The sequence below is a fragment of the Mya arenaria genome, chromosome 1 (assembly GCF_026914265.1).
Source record: "Mya arenaria isolate MELC-2E11 chromosome 1, ASM2691426v1".
Taxonomy (NCBI): domain Eukaryota; kingdom Metazoa; phylum Mollusca; class Bivalvia; order Myida; family Myidae; genus Mya; species Mya arenaria.
Window position 1 is genome coordinate 7977515 of NC_069122.1, and position 22600 is coordinate 8000114.

At 35.2% G+C, this 22600-nt stretch overlaps 1 protein-coding gene across 1 annotated transcript; it reads left to right on the top strand.

Annotated features, from left to right (window-relative positions):
• The first annotated feature begins 575 nt into the window (after positions 1 to 575).
• LOC128231640 (uncharacterized) lies at positions 576 to 21361 on the top strand. The gene is made up of 28 exons (XM_052944681.1): positions 576 to 741; positions 2007 to 2114; positions 2773 to 2870; positions 3235 to 3330; positions 3921 to 4028; positions 4207 to 4348; positions 5024 to 5175; positions 5474 to 5615; positions 6097 to 6211; positions 7209 to 7307; positions 7531 to 7736; positions 10578 to 10747; positions 11447 to 11588; positions 11847 to 12200; positions 12402 to 12525; positions 12889 to 13074; positions 13678 to 13714; positions 14007 to 14131; positions 14508 to 14673; positions 14912 to 14971; positions 15804 to 15994; positions 16827 to 16998; positions 17284 to 17403; positions 18075 to 18229; positions 18515 to 18640; positions 19253 to 19367; positions 19572 to 19662; positions 19922 to 21361. The coding sequence occupies exons 1-28, from the start codon at positions 659 to 661 to the stop codon at positions 20052 to 20054; spliced, it is 3816 nt and encodes a 1271-aa protein (XP_052800641.1). The 5' UTR covers positions 576 to 658; the 3' UTR covers positions 20055 to 21361.
• The last annotated feature ends 1239 nt before the right edge of the window (positions 21362 to 22600 follow it).

Here is a 22600-nt window from a genome sequence, read left to right on the forward strand (position 1 = left end):
TTTGTAAACAAATCAAACACTCCAATGTCGAGAACAATCTTGATACTCATTTTTGGAGGTTCATGTTGTATGTGATTATATGTTTTGCAAAATTCGTTAGATCAGTGCCTATATTCTAGCTAGTTGAATCATATTCGGACATATATAATATATTATTTTTGATGGTTTGCTTAAAGCAGCAGACTTTGTCACTTCGCAGACTGACGTTTCCAATGTGAATAAAATAATAGTTTAATGATTCTTATATAAGTTTCTATGTAGTTTAACACCAAATATTTTTAATCCTTTTTGTGCTGAGGTAATGGTATTTCACTCTCTCATGCCTTGCACATGTAGACGGAAGTCAGCCAAGCCTTACACACATCATATCGTTTAATCTAAGATTTCATCGTAAAAACTATACGTAACCAATCAGGCTTATGTAAAACTATCGTCTGCACCTTTGCAGAGACATGCTCCGCCTTTGCAAATCAAAATTCCCGTTTTGTTGACCTACTTACAAAACTTCCTCATCCATATGTATAAATTCAGTCCGTTCTTCCGCCCAAAGAGCTAGTTTGAGGCGCAATAGCTCTCGTTCTCGGGTTGGATAAAAACTACCTTTTCGAATACTCCCGAAAATGTTTTGTTAATGTGAACAAATTGTTACAACCTGAAAATGTTGCGCGTGTTGTGTTTAGGACTTGTTGTGTTTGCTGCGTTGACTGTTACTTTGGTAACGTCAGAGGAGAAGTGGATTGGGTAGGTGTAAAATTATTTATAAATTAGCAGCTTGTTAGTTGCAAATATTTTGCTCTAACCGCTTTACATTAGATGTTGTTATTTCTAATGATTTGTTTTCCATGTGCTTATAACATGAATCCAAAATTGAAGTTTCAATAAAGCTTGTGTTAATTAACGCAACGCTTTGTTCTTTGCCGCATGTTAATTTATTCAAAGTAAAAGATTGAATGATGCAACTGTTTGGTTGGACGAAACAGTATAGTCATTGCTCGTTTGCTTTTTGAATGTGTCATTAGTACAAACTAAATGATTCTAAATTACCACAAAAAGTTTAGGTGAGGGCCAATTTTTTATAAGCGCCTTCTTCATCGTGAATAGAATTGACTCGTTAGTTTTTTTATAATAATTGTCTCGACTTCATAGTTGGGATTATTTGGATTATCCACCTTTTTGCTGTATATGTATATTTAATACTGTTATCATCAATATGGTGTCTTTGTTACGTCTGGTTTATATTTGAACATACTAAACATGGCTAATTGGATACTTAAATTAATAAATAGGTACCGTGCAATCGCTTGCTGCTACAAAATGAACCACCCCAAAACGGAACATCATATATATACTTACTTCTATATCTTAGGATTGCATCAATAAATATTGAGTTTATTCTTATGATGTTAATTAAAAGTATATGATTTAAGTATCGAAATGTCATGCTGCATCTTAAGTGCAAGATTCGGTCCAATCCTGTCTTATTCTTCAGATGATCTTATAAACAACTGGTTTCGTTTAAATATGAAAAAAAAAATATTCTAAACCCAGGGGCCCATTACAATAATATATTTTAATGTTTTTTACATTCAAACAATTATGCAGCAAATAACGGAATCATGACACTAAGATAATTACAATTTACGACTAAGATCTAATATATTTTTGTAACGGGCCCCTGGGGCTCATGGAAGTTAAGAATATTTATTTTCATATTTAAACGAAACCAAATTTGACCTCAAATGGACCAAACCTGAGACATTAAAGATTTCGTTTCATTGGTATATGTTCAGTTAAAATCACATGAAGACGCATAGTTTTGTCAATTCATAACTTGGGTTTACCCTGTTTGATTGATGATAGTTGTAATGGTTGTTTTTGAAAAAAGAACACATGCACTGTGTGGAAGGTATTCATGCGATTTGGCAGTTACAAATCACAACATCAACATACATTATTCGTTTCATAACCGAGTTATTTTTCATTTGAAATAAACAATATTATTTCAGGAATATCGATGCTAAGTATGGGTGGCATTACATAAAAGTCTGGTATTGTCGTTCCTGGTATTATCCTCCCCATCAATGCGGACCGAGTGGATGTGACCGGATACATTCGTGAGTCTACAGTCTTTTAAAGATAACTTATTTTCCTTTGTTTCTTTCTTAGTTTAAACATATTTATTTTACAACGATTGTTGAACAAATTATTACAACATTATATTAATCACTCTCGTTGGCCCGATTTCACGCGAAATCGTGGTTTTGTGTTGTGGGGAAAACCGGAGAGACCGAAGGAAACCCACTTGTCCGGCTTGGTGATCACGAACCAAACTCACATGCACCCGAGCCGAGAATCGAACCCGAGTCGCCTAGGTGAGAAGCAGTGCGCTATGCACTGCGCTAACCGGACAACCGTTTTTTTTTCTTATTATTATTTTGTGTGTAAATTCTCTCATCGATGACGCATATAGTCTGTGAATATGTTAAAATTATGGTCAATCAGTGTATGAACATGTTTGGCCAGTGCACAGATAATCGTGAAGTTCGTAAGACTCCATTTACATGAGTCGAATGTTTTTATAAAACGATTAAACGCAGTACTAAAACATTCCATTCTTTAAAATGGGTTTGGACTCAGATAAATTAGCTCTGGTAAGAGGTGGGACCAGAAATGCATATAGTATACTTACCACTACTGTCATGCGGAGACTTTTACCTTTGCCCTTATGATACTTGGAATGACAACAGTGGTCAAATTTTCAACATATTACAGGTGTGGACAAACCAGTTATTATGATCGCGCGGTTTATGGTTGGTCATACTCCTGTCAACCTGGATGGACCACTAGTACACCTCGGAATTGTGATATACGTAAGTGTTAATTCCTAAAGGGAAGACTCATAATTATGTACCACGTACGAGTTTTATTAGTGAATCCAATAAATAAAACTACGAATTTGATTTTCTTTGAAAAAAGTGCTCTATTTATTCTTGAATCCACAATGCGCTGAAAATTCCAGCTAAATAATTGAAGTTAAATTAATAACAAATAAAACGAAATAAAGTCAGATAGTAAAATATTACTTTTGAGTGGCCAGATTAGCAAACAAACTAAATGATATCATTTGATATTTAAAATATCTGAACATAGACTGCTGTTTTGTATTTGGTACAGGCGATATATCCGAAAGGAAAAAATCTTTTCACCATCTTTTGTTCTTGAAATCTTATTCAGCGATCTGTCGACCAAGTTGTCAGCATGGCGGTGTTTGCGTTAAGCCCAATGAGTGTGACTGTGGGAGTGTGGCTACAGGATTAACATGCCAGACACGTAAGAATGTGTTCTACTTAAAGCTGGGGCTGTTGTTTTTTTTCAAATAAGATAAGGTATGATGGATCGAGGACCTATACACGACTTAATACGATTTAACGAACGGACTCATTTTCGTTTGCTTGTTTTTTGGTAAATAACAGTACGGAAATTTATATCCTTTGTTTTATTGGGTTAATATCTACGATGTAGAATAATAGTAATTGTCAAACAAACACCAATTGGAGTCAACTTAATCTCATTTTTAATTGTATTAGACGCCTTTAAGAACTGCCTTTTTTCAATTTTATTAAGTTGGAGAAAAAAAAACCAAACAACTACAGGCCCAACTTAAGATACTGTTTAGTACTGAATTAGTAAAACTTTTAAGCTTAGGGTTAGCAATAACTTGGTTCGAAAAGTCTTGAATATATTGTTCGTTGATGAGAAGTTAAAGGAAACATGGCCATATAATGAGATTCTAAGTGATGTATTTGCCCCAGATACTCGGTACGGGCGGTTAACCTACCGGTAACAGCATTTTCCCAGTGGTTAGTAATCTAACATTATATTCATCAAGTTAACACATTCAAGTATGGTTATTATCGCAGAGTCTTGTTCTTACCAACGACCATGCTATCCTGGAGATTGTAGAAATGATACGTGCGCATGCGAGACCGGCTTCTACATGACAAACTCAAGCGACGGCTGTATTAATAGTAAGTAGCTTTTAAGATCTTGACTCGACATTTGCATCTATTGCGGTGATTATTGAGGCATGTTATAGTTTTCTTCCGTTTACATGTTTTTTACTTTTGTTACACATTCCATCATTTATTATTTTCTTTTTATATCCTACAATCATCTACCTCTGCATTTTATTCCATTGCATTAAAGTAAACAATACTGTGGAGGAATTCCGACCAGTCATCACAAGCAGTAATGTATCGATTGCCCATATCAGAAGAGAAGACAGTAAGACGCAGTACATGTTTACAGTTCTTGGAAGAGATGAGAACAATTTCACCCTTATTTGGATGTAGGTCACCTTTATCATGTACTTAAGCGCACTAGCCTATACTTTATTATGAATTTGCTGATGTCAAATAATAAAAACAAAACAAACGATCTGTCCCTTAAAGATGAACAGTGGGTTTAAAAGTTTTGTTCAGTATAATTGAAAATGCGAAATCACAATCCATATTGTCCTTGATCGTACATTCTAAGTGTAATTTTTTGTCATAACGATATCGGCGTGATGTGTATTTAATTATTAACAACAAAGCTTCTGTAAAACTCCAGAATATAGTATTCCAAATCTTCATCTCGGGTTCATGCATTATAGAAACCAAACCATTGAAGATGTAAAGTTAAATTTGATCTAACAATTCAGACTATGAGCAACACAGATCCTTAATCCGTCAAGGCGTGATACCATCGCTTGTTTATCATTTTAAAGGACTCTTCAAATAGTTGAATACATGTTTGGGCTAGTTTGAGGTCTGGCGCCCTCTGGTTATAGTGTGATTTTTGTGTATTGTTTGTTGTATTTAGACGTGGTGTTCTTTTGTCGATTGTTGATCTTTGATCCGTTTTCCATTGGTTAAATTAAATACTTGGCATGTCCTCGTATTTCCCAGTGTTTATTATATCAGCTTGAACGTAGAAGGTTAAAGGAAATAAAAGCCTTGTTTTCCTTTTTTCATTATTTTAGCGACCAAATGCGCTTCAACTACTTACGTTTTGAGTTTGATGTAATGATTGATACTCCTGACATGCCATTAAGACCTGTATATGTGCATGATGGTAAAATCGGCGTCGTAGGCAGTAGTATAGAAGCAAATCTCACCAAAATTCCTCGTGATGGTACGTTTAATCATAAAACAGCATAAACATCTGCTTAAAACCGAACATAATAACACAACAGTTAACACCCACCGGTTGCTTACATTGAAGCAATCCAGGAAAAAAATCATAATGATAGGTACATTAAAGCGTGTAGTAAAGTTTTCAAACGTTTAAGTGTATTCAGTCCATTCCAAACAATTGTAAACTAAGCGTTTTGTGCAAAATCATGTAGGTAGTCAAACAGTGAATTCACTTTTCGGAACACGCATACTGTTTACTGTTAATTAATACTGATTTTGCATTTTTTTACATTAAGGAAGTTCGAAGGAACGGCTCGTTGCCTTTAACAAAACATACGAGTGTCAGACTGGAATATCATCAGACAATCCCACAGTGGGGAAAGACACATGCATCCTTAGCGACGAGAACTTTGTTACACTGATCGAACATGGTGATATGTAAGAATTGCACATACAGTTCTGATTATTTTCATATTATTTTACATTTATTTATTTGTCATTTGTTATAATGAAGGGATGTTTAAGCCTGACATACAGTTCTGATTATTTCGATAATGTTATGAATTAATTTCCTGGTCATTTGTTATCACATGCTGATGTTTAAGTATTTGAGTCAATGCTTGAGGACGTTTATGATTTAGCAGCTGACATTAATGTAATTGAACGTGTCCAAGATATAAAGGAATCGAAATTTTTGTTATAGAACTTACCATCGAAATTGAACATGCTATTTTATAAACAACGATGCAAGTAAACAATTACATCACATATCATATAAAGGTCTCGGTCGATTTGGTATAGTGTACTTTTATTTGATTAATCTTTAGTCAAACCAGACCAAAATATGTAATCATTCAATTGATTCAAGTTTATCTTTTGAAACGAATCTTTATGCTTTAAACACTGAACCTTTTTTCAGTCTTCAAATCAAGTTCCAATCTCGCAGTGGCGGGTATCAGAAGATATCTAATGTGGATGATTGCGGCAGACTGTTTGCGACAAAGTATTACACTGGTCTTAAGGCGGAGGAAATCGTGAGTATTTGGAAGCCCTGTCTAATATAAAAAACAAACTCGTTCGTGAAATGTGTAAATGATAGATAAATACTTGTACTCAAGTGTTACTGATGTCAGTTCAAATAAACTTTGAAGTCTTCATGTAGTCTGTAACATCTGACAAAATGTAATATAAAATTTAGCAATATATTTTTGTAATATTTTTAAGTAGTGTTCTTTTCGTGTATCTTTAAAGGTAAAAGCAACTTCACTGCTTACATTCAAGGTGAAAGCGTAATAAAAGCAGTCAGGTGTCACGCCGTCAATTTTATGATTTCAGCTTAACTGGCCAAAACCACTGGCAGTGTGGCCGTTGTCGGTCCATCTGTCTTTTTTGTATCCGTATTCAAATGCTTGTGAACGCGATAAATCCTTCAGATGTTATTGTATATCAATCAAACTCATACAGTTCATTAATTTAAATATCCGTTAGAGCTCAGTTACTTACGTACAGTCAGAGCCATAAATGCATGAATAGATTTTGGCCCTTAAAATCGTCAAAGTTGTACATTTTGTTTTGCTTGTGAACACCATAAAGCCCCCATTTCGTTTTTGAGGATCACAAAATTAGAGGGTAGGTAAACATAGATGAGACCACGGTTCCTTTCGAAAACCATCCGACCACGCATGACTGTATTTGAGCCCTTGAATGTTTCAAAATTGCTATAACTGAGGTTGTGAACACAATAGAGCTTCCTTTTATTAACCGATCTTTACCGTCCTTAAGCTGAAGCACTATGTCTGTGTGTGCGCGTGTGTGTGTGTGCGTGCGTGTGTGCCTGTGTGTATGTGTGTCTGTGTGCGTTTGTGCCTGTGTGCGTGTGTGCGTGTGTGTGTGTGTGTGTGTGTGTATAACAGTATCGCTTGGTCCCACTTCCTTATACCTCTTAACATGATTTATCTGGAGTGTTGACGTGTAGGCTTTTCGCTGTAGCTGGCATTGTATAGTAAATATCCCCTAATAATTATTTTGCAGTTGGAGTTTCGATTCGACTTCGTAACACCAACTCATTGTTCTGAAGAGCTAATGCAATGTTCTAAGAAACTGCTTCACGTGGCAAACGAGTTTACTAGTGTAAGTGTTATCAATATGTACTACTAGTATTTAGGTACAAACATCCCGAAATAGACGAGAGCCCATCAAACTTACACGAAAACATACATGTACGTTATACAAACTGTCATTTCACTGACGTTTCAATAAATACAATGATAACTTGCGTAAGAAATCTTAATTTTAAATCGTTGAATTCCTCACAGTGTGTAATAATTTATTGCAAATTCACCTTTATTTCAAGGATCATATTTTCATCACATGGGATGGTTGGACTGATGCGTTGGCTGGCATGTGGCAGTACTACGTGGAAATTTTCAAACTTACACCCAACAGAGATGATAGGCTAGTAGAAGCCATACCCATCGACCCCGTATTTCATATCACAATGAATCATACCGCTGGTATTATGTCTACTCAGTATACCCCTGACGAACCTGGAATGTACAGGTTTGAACATTTATTATACTTGCCGTGGAAAGGGAGAGAGGACATTCACTGCTTTGTCCGTCCTTCCGTCCGCCCATTTCTGCCCTTTAGAGCAATTAACTTGAAAATAGGAGACGAAATTTCAATGAAACTTTAAGCATAGAAAATATGCACAAGTGCCATAATCCTAGATTCAGTAAAATTAATGCTGTTATAAACCCACTATGACTTATGGTGTGCATACGTGTGTAAGAAACCTACTTTCCTGGACCATAACTACGAAAGTTCTAACGGGATTTGAATATAAATTCAATACCAATCCTCAAATATGTCAAATTAAAATAAAGACGCAATAATATAATATTAGCAATAATTATTCTGTAAATGAGCTATGATACAAACTTGAAGCGGAAGTATTTGATAAACATGTCGCAGAAAAAGAAAGCATAATCTTGAATAACTTTTTTCAAGAAAGATGAAATGGGGGGCCGGATCAGCAGATATCTAGGAAACGATAAAGCCATTTCTCTCAAATCTGTTCAACAACAAACTATTCCTCTATTTAACCTGCTTCCGACCTTCTGCAATCGTATCTAACAGATACAAAATAATACATTAAATACAGCAAAATAGTTCATTCGTTTGTTGATATTGTTTAGGGTATTCATCAAAGCTCAATAAATGGACCGCTATTATTAAAAATCTTATTACAGGCCATGCCTTTACGAATAATACAGTTTTAGGTTTTCGTATAATAAGTGTAATGGGCCCACGTCAGGATTGTCTCCCTTAGTTTGTGTTATTAGTTATGAACAGGAAGATATGTTTCATCTATTGAGAGGTTAAATATAGTTTATTTATTCCTGTTACACAAACATCAAATAGAAGAAAAATTGAGGTTTTCATTTCCCTAAACTTAAATGAGATTTTGCAGTAAAAAAGGGTCACTTTTTTGCAGACGAACACTATTTATAAAATATAATAATATAAGTTTAATTACTAATTGAAATAAAACTAAGTATTCAACATGAAAGGTAGAGATAACATTAAATGATTTACACTAGTTATAAAGTTTGATTTTAAGAGATTTTGCGAAAAACAAACGTTTGCCTACATTGGAGGATTAAGCATTAAATGATTTACACTAGTTATAAAGTTTGATTTTAAGAGATTTTGCGAAAAACAAACGTTTGCCTACATCTGAAGATTAAGCAAAAACCATTCCTTCAAAGTGATTGATAGAGCCATGCGTGAGTCGCAAATTCTAAAGTTCCTTTCCTATTATTCAATTACTCATGACTACTTGCACTTAAAATTCAAGGTTAAGCTTACTTTTTATTAGTTTGACCTCGCCACTAGCCAGACTGTATGGTTTAAAAAATGGTAGTCTGAGATTAAACAGAAAACACTTCACATTGATTTGACAAAAGCGACATTCACTTACTTAGTGATATTTATTTTGGTTCTCACTTTGGGTCGCTTAAAGCTATATTCTGTGTGTTAGCGTTGAGGACTGATGTGTGCTGTCAAAGGAAACATAAGTTTATTCACAAAGATTGGATTAAAGTGATATTCACTTTAAAAGTAAGTATTCTAGCTTCTTATCTTGTGGATTTCTGGCGTATCCTTTCTGTCGGCGTTTGAAGCCTGAAAACTTAACATGCTAAAACTCAGTTCTTTCAAAGCCGAAGAGTTTTAGCTTGTCCGGTTAGCGCACTGGTTAATGCACTAACTTCCAAGCGACCCGGGTTCGATTCCCGGCATGGGCGCCTGTGAGTTTAGTTAGTGGTCACCAAGCCGGACCAGTGGGTTTTCTCCGGGTACAGTGGTTTCCCCCACACTCCAAAACCACACTCTCGCGCATTATCATGCTAACCAGAGTGACTTAGTATAAGTTATCATAACGTACTTCACAATCGTTGTAAAAATATAATGTTTAAAAAAAGAGAAGAGTTTTGTATCTGTTCCAAAATGAACGCATTTGGCGTTAGGTTTTCAGGGTGCGGTGTTTTGTGTTTAATGTTTTAGGGGTTGAAAGTTATTTAGAAGGTGAAAAAGTATTTTGGACTTGGGGCTTTGCGTAGTGCTGAGAGACAAAGCATGCGTTCAAGTAAGGGCAGTGCCTACCATTATAGAGGCAAGGAAACTGTCACTGCACTTTTTAAGTTTTTTTTCTGAAAGATTTCTGGTCGGAACCTTTTGTTTGGCGCTGTAGTTTTTGTCTAGAGATACAGCAGGCGTTTAGGTGAGGGAAGTGGCTACCATTAAGGCGACTAGGGAGCAGTCACCGTAATTTTTTAAGTTATATACTGAAAGGCAGCAAATCTTGACATCTTATTTGGCACCGTAGATTTTTATCTGCATTTGCCAAGAAAAAGATTGTTGCTAAAAGAAAATGCCTCAGCAAAGAAGTTTTGTGATGTGTGCAAGTGTTAAAAGTATGTGTGTTTTTGTGTATGTATTATTTGTTTGCATAAACTTTCAATATGAGGTCCCCCTATAATATTTATGCAAAAAAATACAGAAAAAAGTTCAGTAGCAAAACGTTTAAACATAAACCCGGTTTAATGGCACTGGGTAAACGCAAAAGACATAGAACATACAACATAACATCACAAACAAGAAACAAAACTCCACACACAGCACAGTGCATACATACTATATATAAAAAACTAGGTAGGTTTATCAATGATTGTTAGGTACCGCGTTGGCACTGTCGGTAAAATATTAATCAAATGGGGGGTTTAAACCGACATTATATGAATGTAATCTTTATTTTCATTTTAAATAATAGCAAGGATTGTTTTATGTATGGAGAGTAAGAGCAGATAAAGAAAAATCCTTACAATAATTTCGTTTCAGTGTTCTGCTAAAGGTTTCTGATATGGCCAATAATTCTCGTATTGCTCGGCGCTTTGTTTTGTTCGATGCCACACCTGAAATAACAATCAGTTCTGAGCCGGACAAAAAGCTGTACATATCAAGTGCCGTGAAGGAGACTGGATACGCCTGGCAAACGCCTTCAGTCGGTGGTACGCTACTTATATACAATAATTTTATAAAGGTTTAGGTTAGTGTGACGTCGGGCGCCAGCAAACAGCTTTTACCCCTTTCAGTCCTTATTTAGTTTAAACGTACCGTGGTGGGTCAGACGTTTTTATCAATAATGAAAGTAACTAAACAATGTTTAACTTATGGCGCTGTTTAATTTTTGGTACTTGCTTTGCTTCGATCGCTATGCCTTTTGATCCTGGTTAAAATACTGGCTACTTCTCCCTTTATTTGCCATTGTTTGATTTATTTTCTCCATAGTACTTTTAGAATGATTGAGTATGACTTAGTGTTTTATCAGGATAAATTAAATAACAACATACTGTTTGTAGTATTTTATGGATGTATAATAACACTAAAGTATGTGATAAAGGACGTATATTGTGTGTCACCGTTTTTACCAAGAACAGCGTCAATTTCACCGAGACCGCCTTCTTCAATACTTTGAAAATTTTGTGTACTTCCATAATATAACTTGAAAACAGGAAAGCATTGTATATTTCATGCTTTCTAATACTGTACTAAAACTGGAATTTCCATTTGGAATTTGACCAAAAATAGTGAACCATACTTTAAATTGATAACATCTGTTGAAAGTAGTTAATACACATCTTTATAACATAGGATGCTAATACCTATTCCTGTTTCAATATGAACAAATTCTTTACTTTTTTCGATAGATGACAAAGTAACAGTAAATGTAAGATGGGTTGGGCATTTTGCGAATCAACTACATGAAGATGGGAAATTCCTTGCTGAAATTGAGAAATATCCTATTCAATTTAAAGAACTCGAAGACGACGGTATATTGATGAGCCAAAAGTAAGTTTCCAAAATATGAACAGTTTGCTTCAAATTTGTGTTGGTCTTACATGTTGCGTATCTTTAACTTAGTGTATCTTATGCGTTTACTACATGTATGTTTATTTAAACAGGGTATTTGCAGACTTAATGCGTATTTTATTTAAAACAAATCACTCTTTATGAATTTAGTTTTAAAAAAGTTACAAATTGTTGTATAACCAACGTAATGAAAGGAAAAACAATATACCACTTGTTAACTAACGAATTCACGTCCAGGTTTGTAGCGGATTCTCTTGATGACAACGAGGGTAAACGGACACGTCAAGCAATCCCCAACTATCATGGCATCGTCAAATATGAGGTTGTTTACGATCAATCTGCATTGGAACAGGCGCCTACAATTGGTTGGTTAGAAGTTGATCTTAGTGAACAAACATCTACGCAAAGAATTCTTGTAGATGGCGACCGCTTGCGCGTATGGGTCAGAGCTACTGACGTTATGGGAAATACAAAGACGGACTCGACGTTCATGAGAATTGACGGATCTCCGCCGACCATTTCAAGTGGAAATAGTTCTGATCATCAACTTCAGTTAAATGTTGCTGATGGATCATACAGTCATTCTTCAAGGTAATTTATATTCTTTTACGTTTTGTTATTTGCTAGTGTAAATGTAAGTCGGTTTTATGATATATGATACTGATATTAAACTAATCATTTCTGCATTAAGTAACTCCTTTACATAGCAAATAAACAAATTATTGTAAACAAACAGCCATTCAAATCGTGACTCTAATTTATCGAATGAGAAGCACAGCATTTAATTTTCAGAGCAATGTTTTTGGCGGCTGATCTTCAAAGTGGAGTTCACCAGATTGGAATAAAGTTAACAGTCAAATCGCCTGGGAAGGATGATATTGTCACATACCAAAATTTTACAGACGCCAGTCGAGGGGTAATTTGAGTCCATTGCTTGTTTTATATTCCTTTTTAGACTTTTTTTGTCTAGAAATCTCAACGAAAAGTTGCGCATAGACACCAAATCATATCAAATGTTCACATTGTCTCCATAATTCGTTTCATTGAGAAACATGTTAAGTTTACACTCCCAAACCTTACGGCATGGGTAACATATAAAAAAAACAAGATTACAGAATGTTTTAGACTGTCAGGCAAGTTTTTGTACTTTCGATTAAACAACATAAATGCATTATAGAAGTATAAAGTTTTCCTAAAAATTTTCTTTCAAGGCGTGAATGCGAAACTCGTTTTAATGTTTCTTTTTAATATCAGTTAATAGCGCTCTTGTCCTATTCAGGAAAACAACGAAGACCCAAGGTGTATCGGTTTAGATCAGAACGGAGTGTGTCTTCTGCCAACACAGAAAGTGGATATTGACAACTGCTGGCTGACTGTTAGCAAGGAAGACCTGGTGTCAGCTTCAGGCGAGCTAGAGATTACAGCATACAATCAAGCAATGCTTACAGCAACCGCCGTATTTGATGTACGATTTGTTACTCATTTTAAGTAGTTTAATCGTTTTAGACTTTCTCGTTTCAAAAGTGCGAAATAAGACATTGCAACTTTATCACAATAACGGCAGTTGAAATTTGCCCGTCTGCTTGACTACCAACAAAACAAAATTCAGCTTCGGAATCAACTTTGCTAAGCTGACATTGAAACGAGTCGAACTAATTTATTCACAGTAAAGACCGTTTACTTTACCTTAAATCTCATTCGCTAGATTGTTTTTTAGTTTCGAGATAATCGTAGGACCTGTGTGACAACGCTACTTACGTGGACTTGTCAAATAATCAGATTAGCTCTATTCTGGGTTCTTTTATTGCTGTGTGTCATTCCCCAAAACCTAATCAAAATTGCTTACATCACTGGGGCTCATGTCTGTGGATAGGTCATTAGCGTTGAAAATAACTGTGCATTCGTCCTCCATGTAAAACAATGACTGGCTTTACAGTATAAGCAAAACTCACTGATAGACCATAGGCGTATAACAGATGAACCAACACCGCAGGCTATACAATACAGTTAGTTTGACAGGTGCTAAATATTAGAACGCCATGAAGAATAAATTGTCAATTATCTTCAGATGGGTCCATTGACAGAGCTCCAAGGTTTGGAAAAATGTAAGTTTATTTAATATTTTAAATGCATCCAAAATTAAGAATAACGACCGTCTCGTTTGCTACAATTTTATTCCATTTAACCCTAAATAGACGTAGAATAGTTTACTTTCCGGTTCTTTTTAATCATTAAATAAGATATCGCATTAGCCGAAACTAAAATGCGTTTGTGGTGTTTTCTTACCAAATTAATAATGTTCATACTGTGGACAGTCGCAGCCATACTCTGTCTTTTTGTGTCATACTTTGAATGTAATTTGTGCTTTTAGCAGACAATAGTGTATTAAATCTACAGATAATGGTCCAACGAAAATGAGAATTGAAAACAAGTCACCCACTGGCTTTCGGCTTGCATGGGACCTGCCAGAAACTGAATCTTGCTACGGGAAAGCAGACATTGTTATTATTTTAACGTTTAAGGTATTTGGAACTTAATTATGTAAATTAAAGACGTCTGGAGTCCCATATTTTTGTATCGTGTCGAAAGTTTTTGTGAAATTAAACAATGAAAAAACTTCAACTTGTTCAATGAGGCCAACTCTTAATTAAACAAAAACAGAAATACATCTTATTATATTAAATGTTATTATTTAATAGAATATAAGTTCGGTCATTCATTTTAAGTAAAAAAAAAATGCCCATGTTTAATAATATGTGTAGGTCGGGCATTAGAAAAATATTAATTTGAACAATGGATATCTTATAAAGCTTTAAAAAATCCTTTATATTTGTTGTGTAATTTGAAATATCGTTGTATGTAAAAATCTTAAAAAACTGATTATCTTCAAAACTTTAGGACTCAACTGGCGAAATCCAAATTAAGTCTTTTGAAACTAGAAGCACTGCAAGCTTTTTCGATTTTCTCGGACTGGACCCTGAAGTTGAATACAATCTAGGGCTACAGATAAAGGCCGATGGTGGAACGGCTCAACAATTCGGAGAAGACCTTTCTGTTGTAACTCGTACGTACGCATTAAGCATATTGCGATTATTACACGCTTCTTAAGTCTGTCTATGCTAAAAAAAGTGTCTTATTGATATTATGAACTTGAGAGCGAAGCAGATTACAGTTGTGGCTGCGTTGATTTTGGCTCCGATGTACTATTAGTATTAAATTTAAATGTTAACACTCCGAGCACGTTTCGCTTTCCGGAAATGGCATTGACCTTCCCATGCACTGAAAACAATTGTATATTTCAGCTAAACAAGAAAACGCATCTGCAGGGGTTTCTACTGGCGCTGTGGCTGGAATGATAGTTGGTATGTGCACAATTGAATAGTGAGCAATATAGAACAACAATGAGTACACTTGCCATCAGAACAGGAGTTTACGACATTAGGTTATTGTACACAAAAGCATAAAGAACAAACCATTGTTGATGGTCGCTATTCAACGTTTTTTTAAGCAAACTAAACTTATAAAGTCGGTCACTTTTTTCCTCGTATCACTGTTCATTAAGGAATGAATTGTGTGATTGGTTTCATTATCGGGATATGAAGCAGTTAAGCTAGTCAAAGTGCGTGGAGTCCAATGGACATTATGCGTACTTTTACCAGCCATACTGCGTTCATATGCCCCATATATTGACATCAATAACGCAGTGCATTACTTATATTTATACAAAGAGTTTAATATTTATTTCCAGAGCTTTTAAAAAGTAATTATTTGGTTAAGAAAACCTTACAGTAATTCTTTCTCAACCATTCATTGAAAAGAACAACTTGACAATGACCGGAAACAGCTTATTATCTGACGTCATACTAAACATTCCGTCTACGCGAACGACCTAGCAAAGCAGTAACAGCTATTGTTAAAGTTTACAAAATCTAAACATTATTTTTCTTATTAATTGCTGTAAATAGAGACAATTATTGTTCGTGATATTTTATTGTTTTTATTGTATGTGAGATTAAGTCATTGCATTTACACTTATTTATCTGCATTTCTTTTTGCGCGTGAAACTTGTGCGCCTTTCACGATGCTTTTAAATTGCTAAGTTTTAAGAAATCGTGCATATCTGTACATATGGCTCTTTTTTAAAATCCATATATTTTAACTTTTAACAAATATACGATTCTATATTAAATGCAGGTTTACTTTCGATGTGCGCTTTGGTTGTTCTCGTTCTCTTCGTCCTCACCCGTCGTGGAATCATCAACGTTCAACCGCAACGCAGAATGGGCGAGATACGTCGAGCTGTTACAAAGCGTGTACGTCAATCGAGAATGTTTGCGCCTGAGACTCAGGGACACTCACACGAGAACAAGGTCTATGCGTATGATGTGAGTGTTGTCATAATTCTTATTTTGAGAATCTCTTCTTGAAAACTAGCGATTGTCTTTTTTGTGTCGCCTGACTAGGCGACATATAGGGGTTACTCTTGTCGATGGCGGCGGCAGTGGCGGCGGTGGCGGCAGCGGTCGCGTCCTGTTTTCACTTGTCCGGTGCATATCTCGTAAACTATTAGTGGTATAAACTTGAAATTTCATATGTAGATAGATCTCATTGAGGGCAAGTGCTTTGCACAAGAACTGTTACTCTTGCTTCTATACTTTTAGATCAATTGCCATTTATTAATTTCAATGCTTAAAGTTTTGTCCGGGGCATATCTTGAAGAATATAAGAGGTATCAACTTGAAACTTCATAGCTAGATAGATTTCATTGAGGGTAAGTGCAGTGCATAAGAAACGTAACTCTTGCTTCCATATTTTTAGAGTTATCACCCTTTGTTAAATTTCGTTGTTAATTTTTGTCCGGCTTTACGTTGTTACCTTCAGTTCAAATGCCACCTACAGTTGAAAGTTAAATGGCAACATCATTGTCTACAAATGAATAATATGCCAATCCAACAGCTATAATGTCGACAATAAATAGTCAGGCGACACATCCGCGGAGTTCTAGTTTATATTAAAAAGTTATTTGTTAAGATCGAAATCATTTCACAGCATGATAATTATAATACCCATGAGTATACACGCAGTTTGGTTGGATGAATTGGTGTTTACTACAGTAATGTCAATTACTATATGTAACAAAATTAAGAATGCAACAACAAATTCAACACTATCTGAAGAAAATTCTAAATAAAAGATTGCTTTGCTTGCCCATTTTAGAATCGACAGAGTGAGTTGTACTTATACGGGGGAATGGACTTCAATACATCTAGCAAAGGCTACATTAGTAGGGATCAGATTACATTTGACGTGCTCTTAAAGAGTGGACATTTTGCAAACATATACCGAGCACGTTACAATGGACAAAACGTCGTGGCTAAAACTCTGAAAGGTACTGATATTCATTCTGTAAATGTTAGTACGTTATAGTTTTATAATACCTATGCACTTTTGTTGAAATAAATCCAATAATACAAGCTGGACAACAAGTTATTTAAGATTGATGAATACAAATCTTTAGTACTCTACTGACACATTAACATTAGCATAATTTGGGTATGATAGTATTTTCACTGCAGTCACCTGATATGTATGGTTCGATATAAAATAATTAATTTTATATATAATTATACACCGATTTAATAAACACTTGAACATTACTTCGATGAAATTTCAGAGCACTTCACGAAGGATGACGAACTATTAATGAAGGCAAAGGTAAACTTCTCTTCCGACAGAGTTGGCGATCATCCGAACGTGATTAAGTTTGTCGGCGCGATAGTGGATGACGTGACAAGTACGACTCTTAAAGTATTTGTGTTTAGATGAAAAAATACAATAACGCACTACAGGGACAAACACAGTAGTCAAATTGCATGAATAAATCCTATTTAAAGTGACAAGGCAAGGGCCCAAAAAAGTCTGAATGAGAGACACACACGTACATACACCACACACAGACCAAACACCCATTAAAATAGCTTTATCAATGAATGATGGTAGAAGCTGACATTGATATGTTGTTTAAAGACATGCGTATATAAGTGTTAATGGCGGAAACAATACTACGATATTACAATTAGCCGTTTGCTTGGCCATGTGCCTCTTTACGTTGTTTTTTATAAAACAATGGCTACTGGGGTTGTCCCTGTATATTCCATTGTTTTATTATATAATGAGGGGTTTTGCCGGATGAATAGTTCTATGTACATTATCATGAACACTCATCAGACCTTTGCTGCAGTTAATGCCGCTTGAAAGAAATTGGATACTGATCCCTGCCGTTTTCATTGCAATATTTGTAGACGGAGTCATTGTAGAATTTGGAGAAACATAACTTGATCTTTAATAAAGCTTAACTATCAGATGTTCCTACGTTTTGAATCATAACCTTGTTTAATATGAGTTTTTGTTGTGATCACTTTTAAGTCGACTCAAATTGTGCACTCAATTGTTTTCTCAATTCAGTGGGTCCAATGATTATTTATGAGTTTTGCGAAAACGGAACAATGAAGGATTACCTCGTGAAAAACAAATCCAACATGAACGTTGAAATGCAAGAAAACCTCTTCCGCTTTGGACTAGATATCGCCAAAGGCATGGAGTTTCTTGCCTCTAGAGGGGTAAGCACTCGTAGTTTAATTCATAGGTGTTCTTACTTCTCTTACGGACTCGACTGAATATTAAAGTGCATTTGGTGAAAGAATTGTGGAGTTATTGCATTCCCTTTCAGACAATTAAATCAAGAGCAATACAGCGATAGTTTGACCAGTTAAAGAGTTTTAATCCTTACGTAAAAAACGTCCTTTCTTCCCTTAAATTAATATCATCGGGTAATACAATGACGCCTAGCTGCTGTATTCTTGTAAACGCGCTATACCCTTCTTCCCTTAACGTTTTATCGCCAGGTGACACACCGACGTCTTGCTGCCCGAAACATTCTCCTTAATTTCATGAACGAGGCGAAGATTGCAGGATTTGGACCCCAGTCGGCTGGCGAGGAGGATGGAGGAGACGCGGAAACTGGAAAGAAGGTTATTTTATGGTTATCTATTTGCGTATTGGATATACATGTATCGTGGCCCTAATACTGTTGGATAAACTTTTAAAATTATGCATGCAAAGCAAGGGGTCGCAGGCTCGATCCGTAGCAGATGCACAGAGAATACGTGTGTAGTTGGTTACACTTATTGCTGATGTGTTGTGTAAGTGATATTAAATTTCAAAGTCAAAATATGTATTATTTTCAATATGTTTAAGCTCCCTACTTTAATCTGTTTCAACAAAACACGTTTAAGATAAACGTGATTACCAAATGTTACCCCAAGTGGATAGGCCGGCTGTAATTAGTTGGTGCCTCCGAAAACAATGTGTAAAACAAAGTTACTCAAACCTTGGTTACTCTTTTACTCAGATTTAATGACGGTATATCATGCAGACAAAAGCTAACATTGATAGTACATTGGAACCTCCAGGGATAAGTGTCCTGCTATTTTTCTTATAGTTGAAATGAAATTTAGACCTTTACGACAGCAATATAATTGTCGTTGCAAAATTCAATCAACGATTAATAATTTGTTTTGAATTATTGTACATTATTGTAATACACTTCGTTTGGATTGCTTCAATTTTAATTGTTTATGTAGGAACGTATCCCAATCAAATGGGTGGCGCCTGAATGTATGGAATCAACAAAGAAAGCCAACGAGAGGAGCGATGTCTGGTCGTATGCTGTAGTTCTTTGGGAAATCTTCTCGCTCGGTAATTACTGAAATTCTGAGCCATTTGATTCGAACATAATGTACTTTTCTAAAAAGAAACACATAATTTAATTTTAAATGTATTGCCTGTAGCAAAGTTAAGCTTTAAACCGATGCTGGTCCAAATTTCACCCAAAATCTGGATATTAAATAAATTAGCCAAATAATGTATACTTTACTAAAGCAAAACTTCTGCAATGTCTAGGTGAGACGCCGTACACAGGTAAAAGCCGTGATCTTCCCCAGCGCCTAAAGAAAGGTGAACGTCTCGGGAAACCGGAGCTGTGTGATGAGACGTACGTTCGAAACTTTACGATGCTCTTCATAAAGAATTAATAATTACCTTCAAAAACATGTTTTCCTTTTGTCCAATCAAAACGTGCAGGTTCTTTATTTTATTTTGTTAGCAATACAATCACATCTAGTTAATACCATTTCCCTTGGTACACACTTGATACACACTCGTAAAGGGAGTGACATTGAGGCCTTGTGGTGTCAACTGAAACGTTAAAGAAATAAAGGCTTTAAGTCATTGAATAATATTTAACATTTCAGATGGTACAAAGTAATGCAGAAATGTTGGGAATTCGACTCAAAGAAACGACCACGCTTTGCTGAAGTCCGCGAACAACTGGACGCACTCTTCGTGAATTCTCCAGGGGACGATTTCTATTACTACAAACGGTAGATCACGCGAAGAACTCTACATTTGTGAAGATAATTTCTAGAGAGTCGAAGAAAAGACGTTTTTATTTATTATTTAAAACACTAAATCTCGCGAAAGACTCTACAAATCCTTGGGAGTCGTAGGAAAGACTATAACATGTATGAATACAAACGCTTAATCATGCGATTAACTGTACTCAAATTCATCATATTCCTCGTCGCTGCTGCAGTTATATTCAAAACGCTAAAATTATCGATATGCTTTACATTATTGGAGCAATCTTGGAACTAAAGCTACAAACGCCACCCATCTCAAAATGAAACGCATTTTGAATAAAAAACTGAAGTATTTAAGTGCTATTGAGAGATAGCATATAATTATTAATCAAAAAGTGTCTCTTCTTCATTTGATAGCTTTTACTTCTTCAAACACTAACTTGCAAAAATACTATATACTATACATCTTGTTCTATGTTCACGAGCATTTCATGCTCAAGTTACTTCATATTTATGTTTTGAACAAAGTGTCAGTGTTAGAAAGCATAATGTCAAAATGCGAATGTACCAATGGTCCTGACGAAGTTAATACTTGTATATTATACTGGTTTTGTTGATATAGTACCGCGTCATTGCTAATACTCTCTATTTCAATACATGGGTTACTTATTTTCTTCAGTCTGCACTACGTGAAAACTCATTTTAATTGTGAGTTAATTGTAATATGTAACCGGATTCATTCCGTTCTCAACAGGAATACTACTTTATAAATAACAAAGAGCGTGAATGAATTTAATATATTCTATAAGTTGTACTTTCAAAGTAAGTATCCTTTAAAACCGTTGCCATACTGAATATTCCAGAATGCTTTTTTTTTAAATTTCATTAGATCTTGTTCAATAGTTCGACCTGGGCCTTTATAGAAACATAACTTAACGTTCGATTACTGTTAGACTTGTAGTTTGCTTACATGTTCATATCTAATCATTCCAGTCCATCATTTCGTTTCTATATTAAACATATCATTTAACATTGGAAAAAAAATGCGTTTCTTTGTGTTTTTTTGTTTGCCTGTCCCATATTAGTTTGTATCATGTGAATCCCAATTTAGTCAAAGGTTGTATGCGTTTCCTTTATTGCTCGTAACGTGAAGCCTAGACGCGTTCCTTTATCGTAACATGTGAAACGTTTGGCGAATTGTACACGTTTGGTTAGTTGTTAATGTTTTGAAGAAGCTACAGGTGTCTTTGCAAAGCGGAAAACGCACTAAAATGATTCAGACAATTGAGTTTCCTGATCCTCATGATCCTTGCCTCTGTTTTAAGTTCGGTTCTATTGGGAGACAAATGGTTTCACAATACAATAAGTATTGTATTTATAGATGATGTCCTAATAAATTCCGTTTCTACTATCGAATGCATCGAACTCGAATAGTTTCGAATGCATTTCCTTTGTTTTGCTAGTCTTTAACCGCAGTGTATCATCTCTGAGATAAGTTGCACCGGTTAAACGTTTTTATGTTGTTGTTTCTTATAAGCTAACGTAGATTCTTGATTTTTTATGCATTGGTTTCTTCACCCGGTCATAGAATACGTTATGTTTTTTTTATTTATTTATTAGTTCATGTCCGTATTTTTGTTGTCCGTGTCTAAATTATCATGGCACGCAACATTAATCTTTAATTGGCGTATCAAAAAGCGCTTACTTCTTTCGAAATATCATTGTTTATATTTAATTTTAGCCTCTGTATAAAGAACTGTTTGACAGACTACCAAGAGGAACGCAAAATATTTAGGTTTTTACTACAATTGCTTGTTTTAACTGGTTGTTAAAATACTTTCTCCTTTTTATATAGGTATTGTTTTTATTGTTTTTGTTCAAGCACTAAGATATACAAATCATATTAACTATTTGACATTATTAATCATAAACGTTTTGATTTAAACATAGTAGCTGAAACAGTGTATGCATATGTTATGAGGCTTGACTAATAGTGTTTCCTGAATGTTGACCTACGTTTTTGCAAACAAGTATATCGAACATTTTATCTTTGTTCGTGACATGTTCGGTGATGCCTCGATTTTCAAAGATCTGAATTTGGGCACTTTTTAATAATACAAATGAAACATCACATACATCTTGAAACACATTCTTAAGCGTACATGCAAAATGCAACACAAATACTATCGCAGCCTGGGAGTTGTCCAAATATCAGCGTTAGAATGTTTTCATCGTTGATTTCACAAGTGTCTTTTCCTACTGCTTATGCTTGGCAGATAATGATTTTGCACTCCGATTTTTTTTATTGAACATACCCATAATTTGGTCTCAAGTTGCCAGTTGACGCAACGTCCTTTTTTCATATGTTAAAGCTAACAAGTTAGAATGTTTTCATCGTTGATTTCACAAGTGTCTTTTTCTACTGTTTATGCTTGACAGATAATGATTTTGCACTCCGAATTTTTTTTTATTGAACATACACATTATTTGGTCTCAAGTTGCCAGTTGACGCAACATCCTTTTTTCATATGTTAAAGCTAACAACACATTTAGCTAGAACGGTTCTTTTAT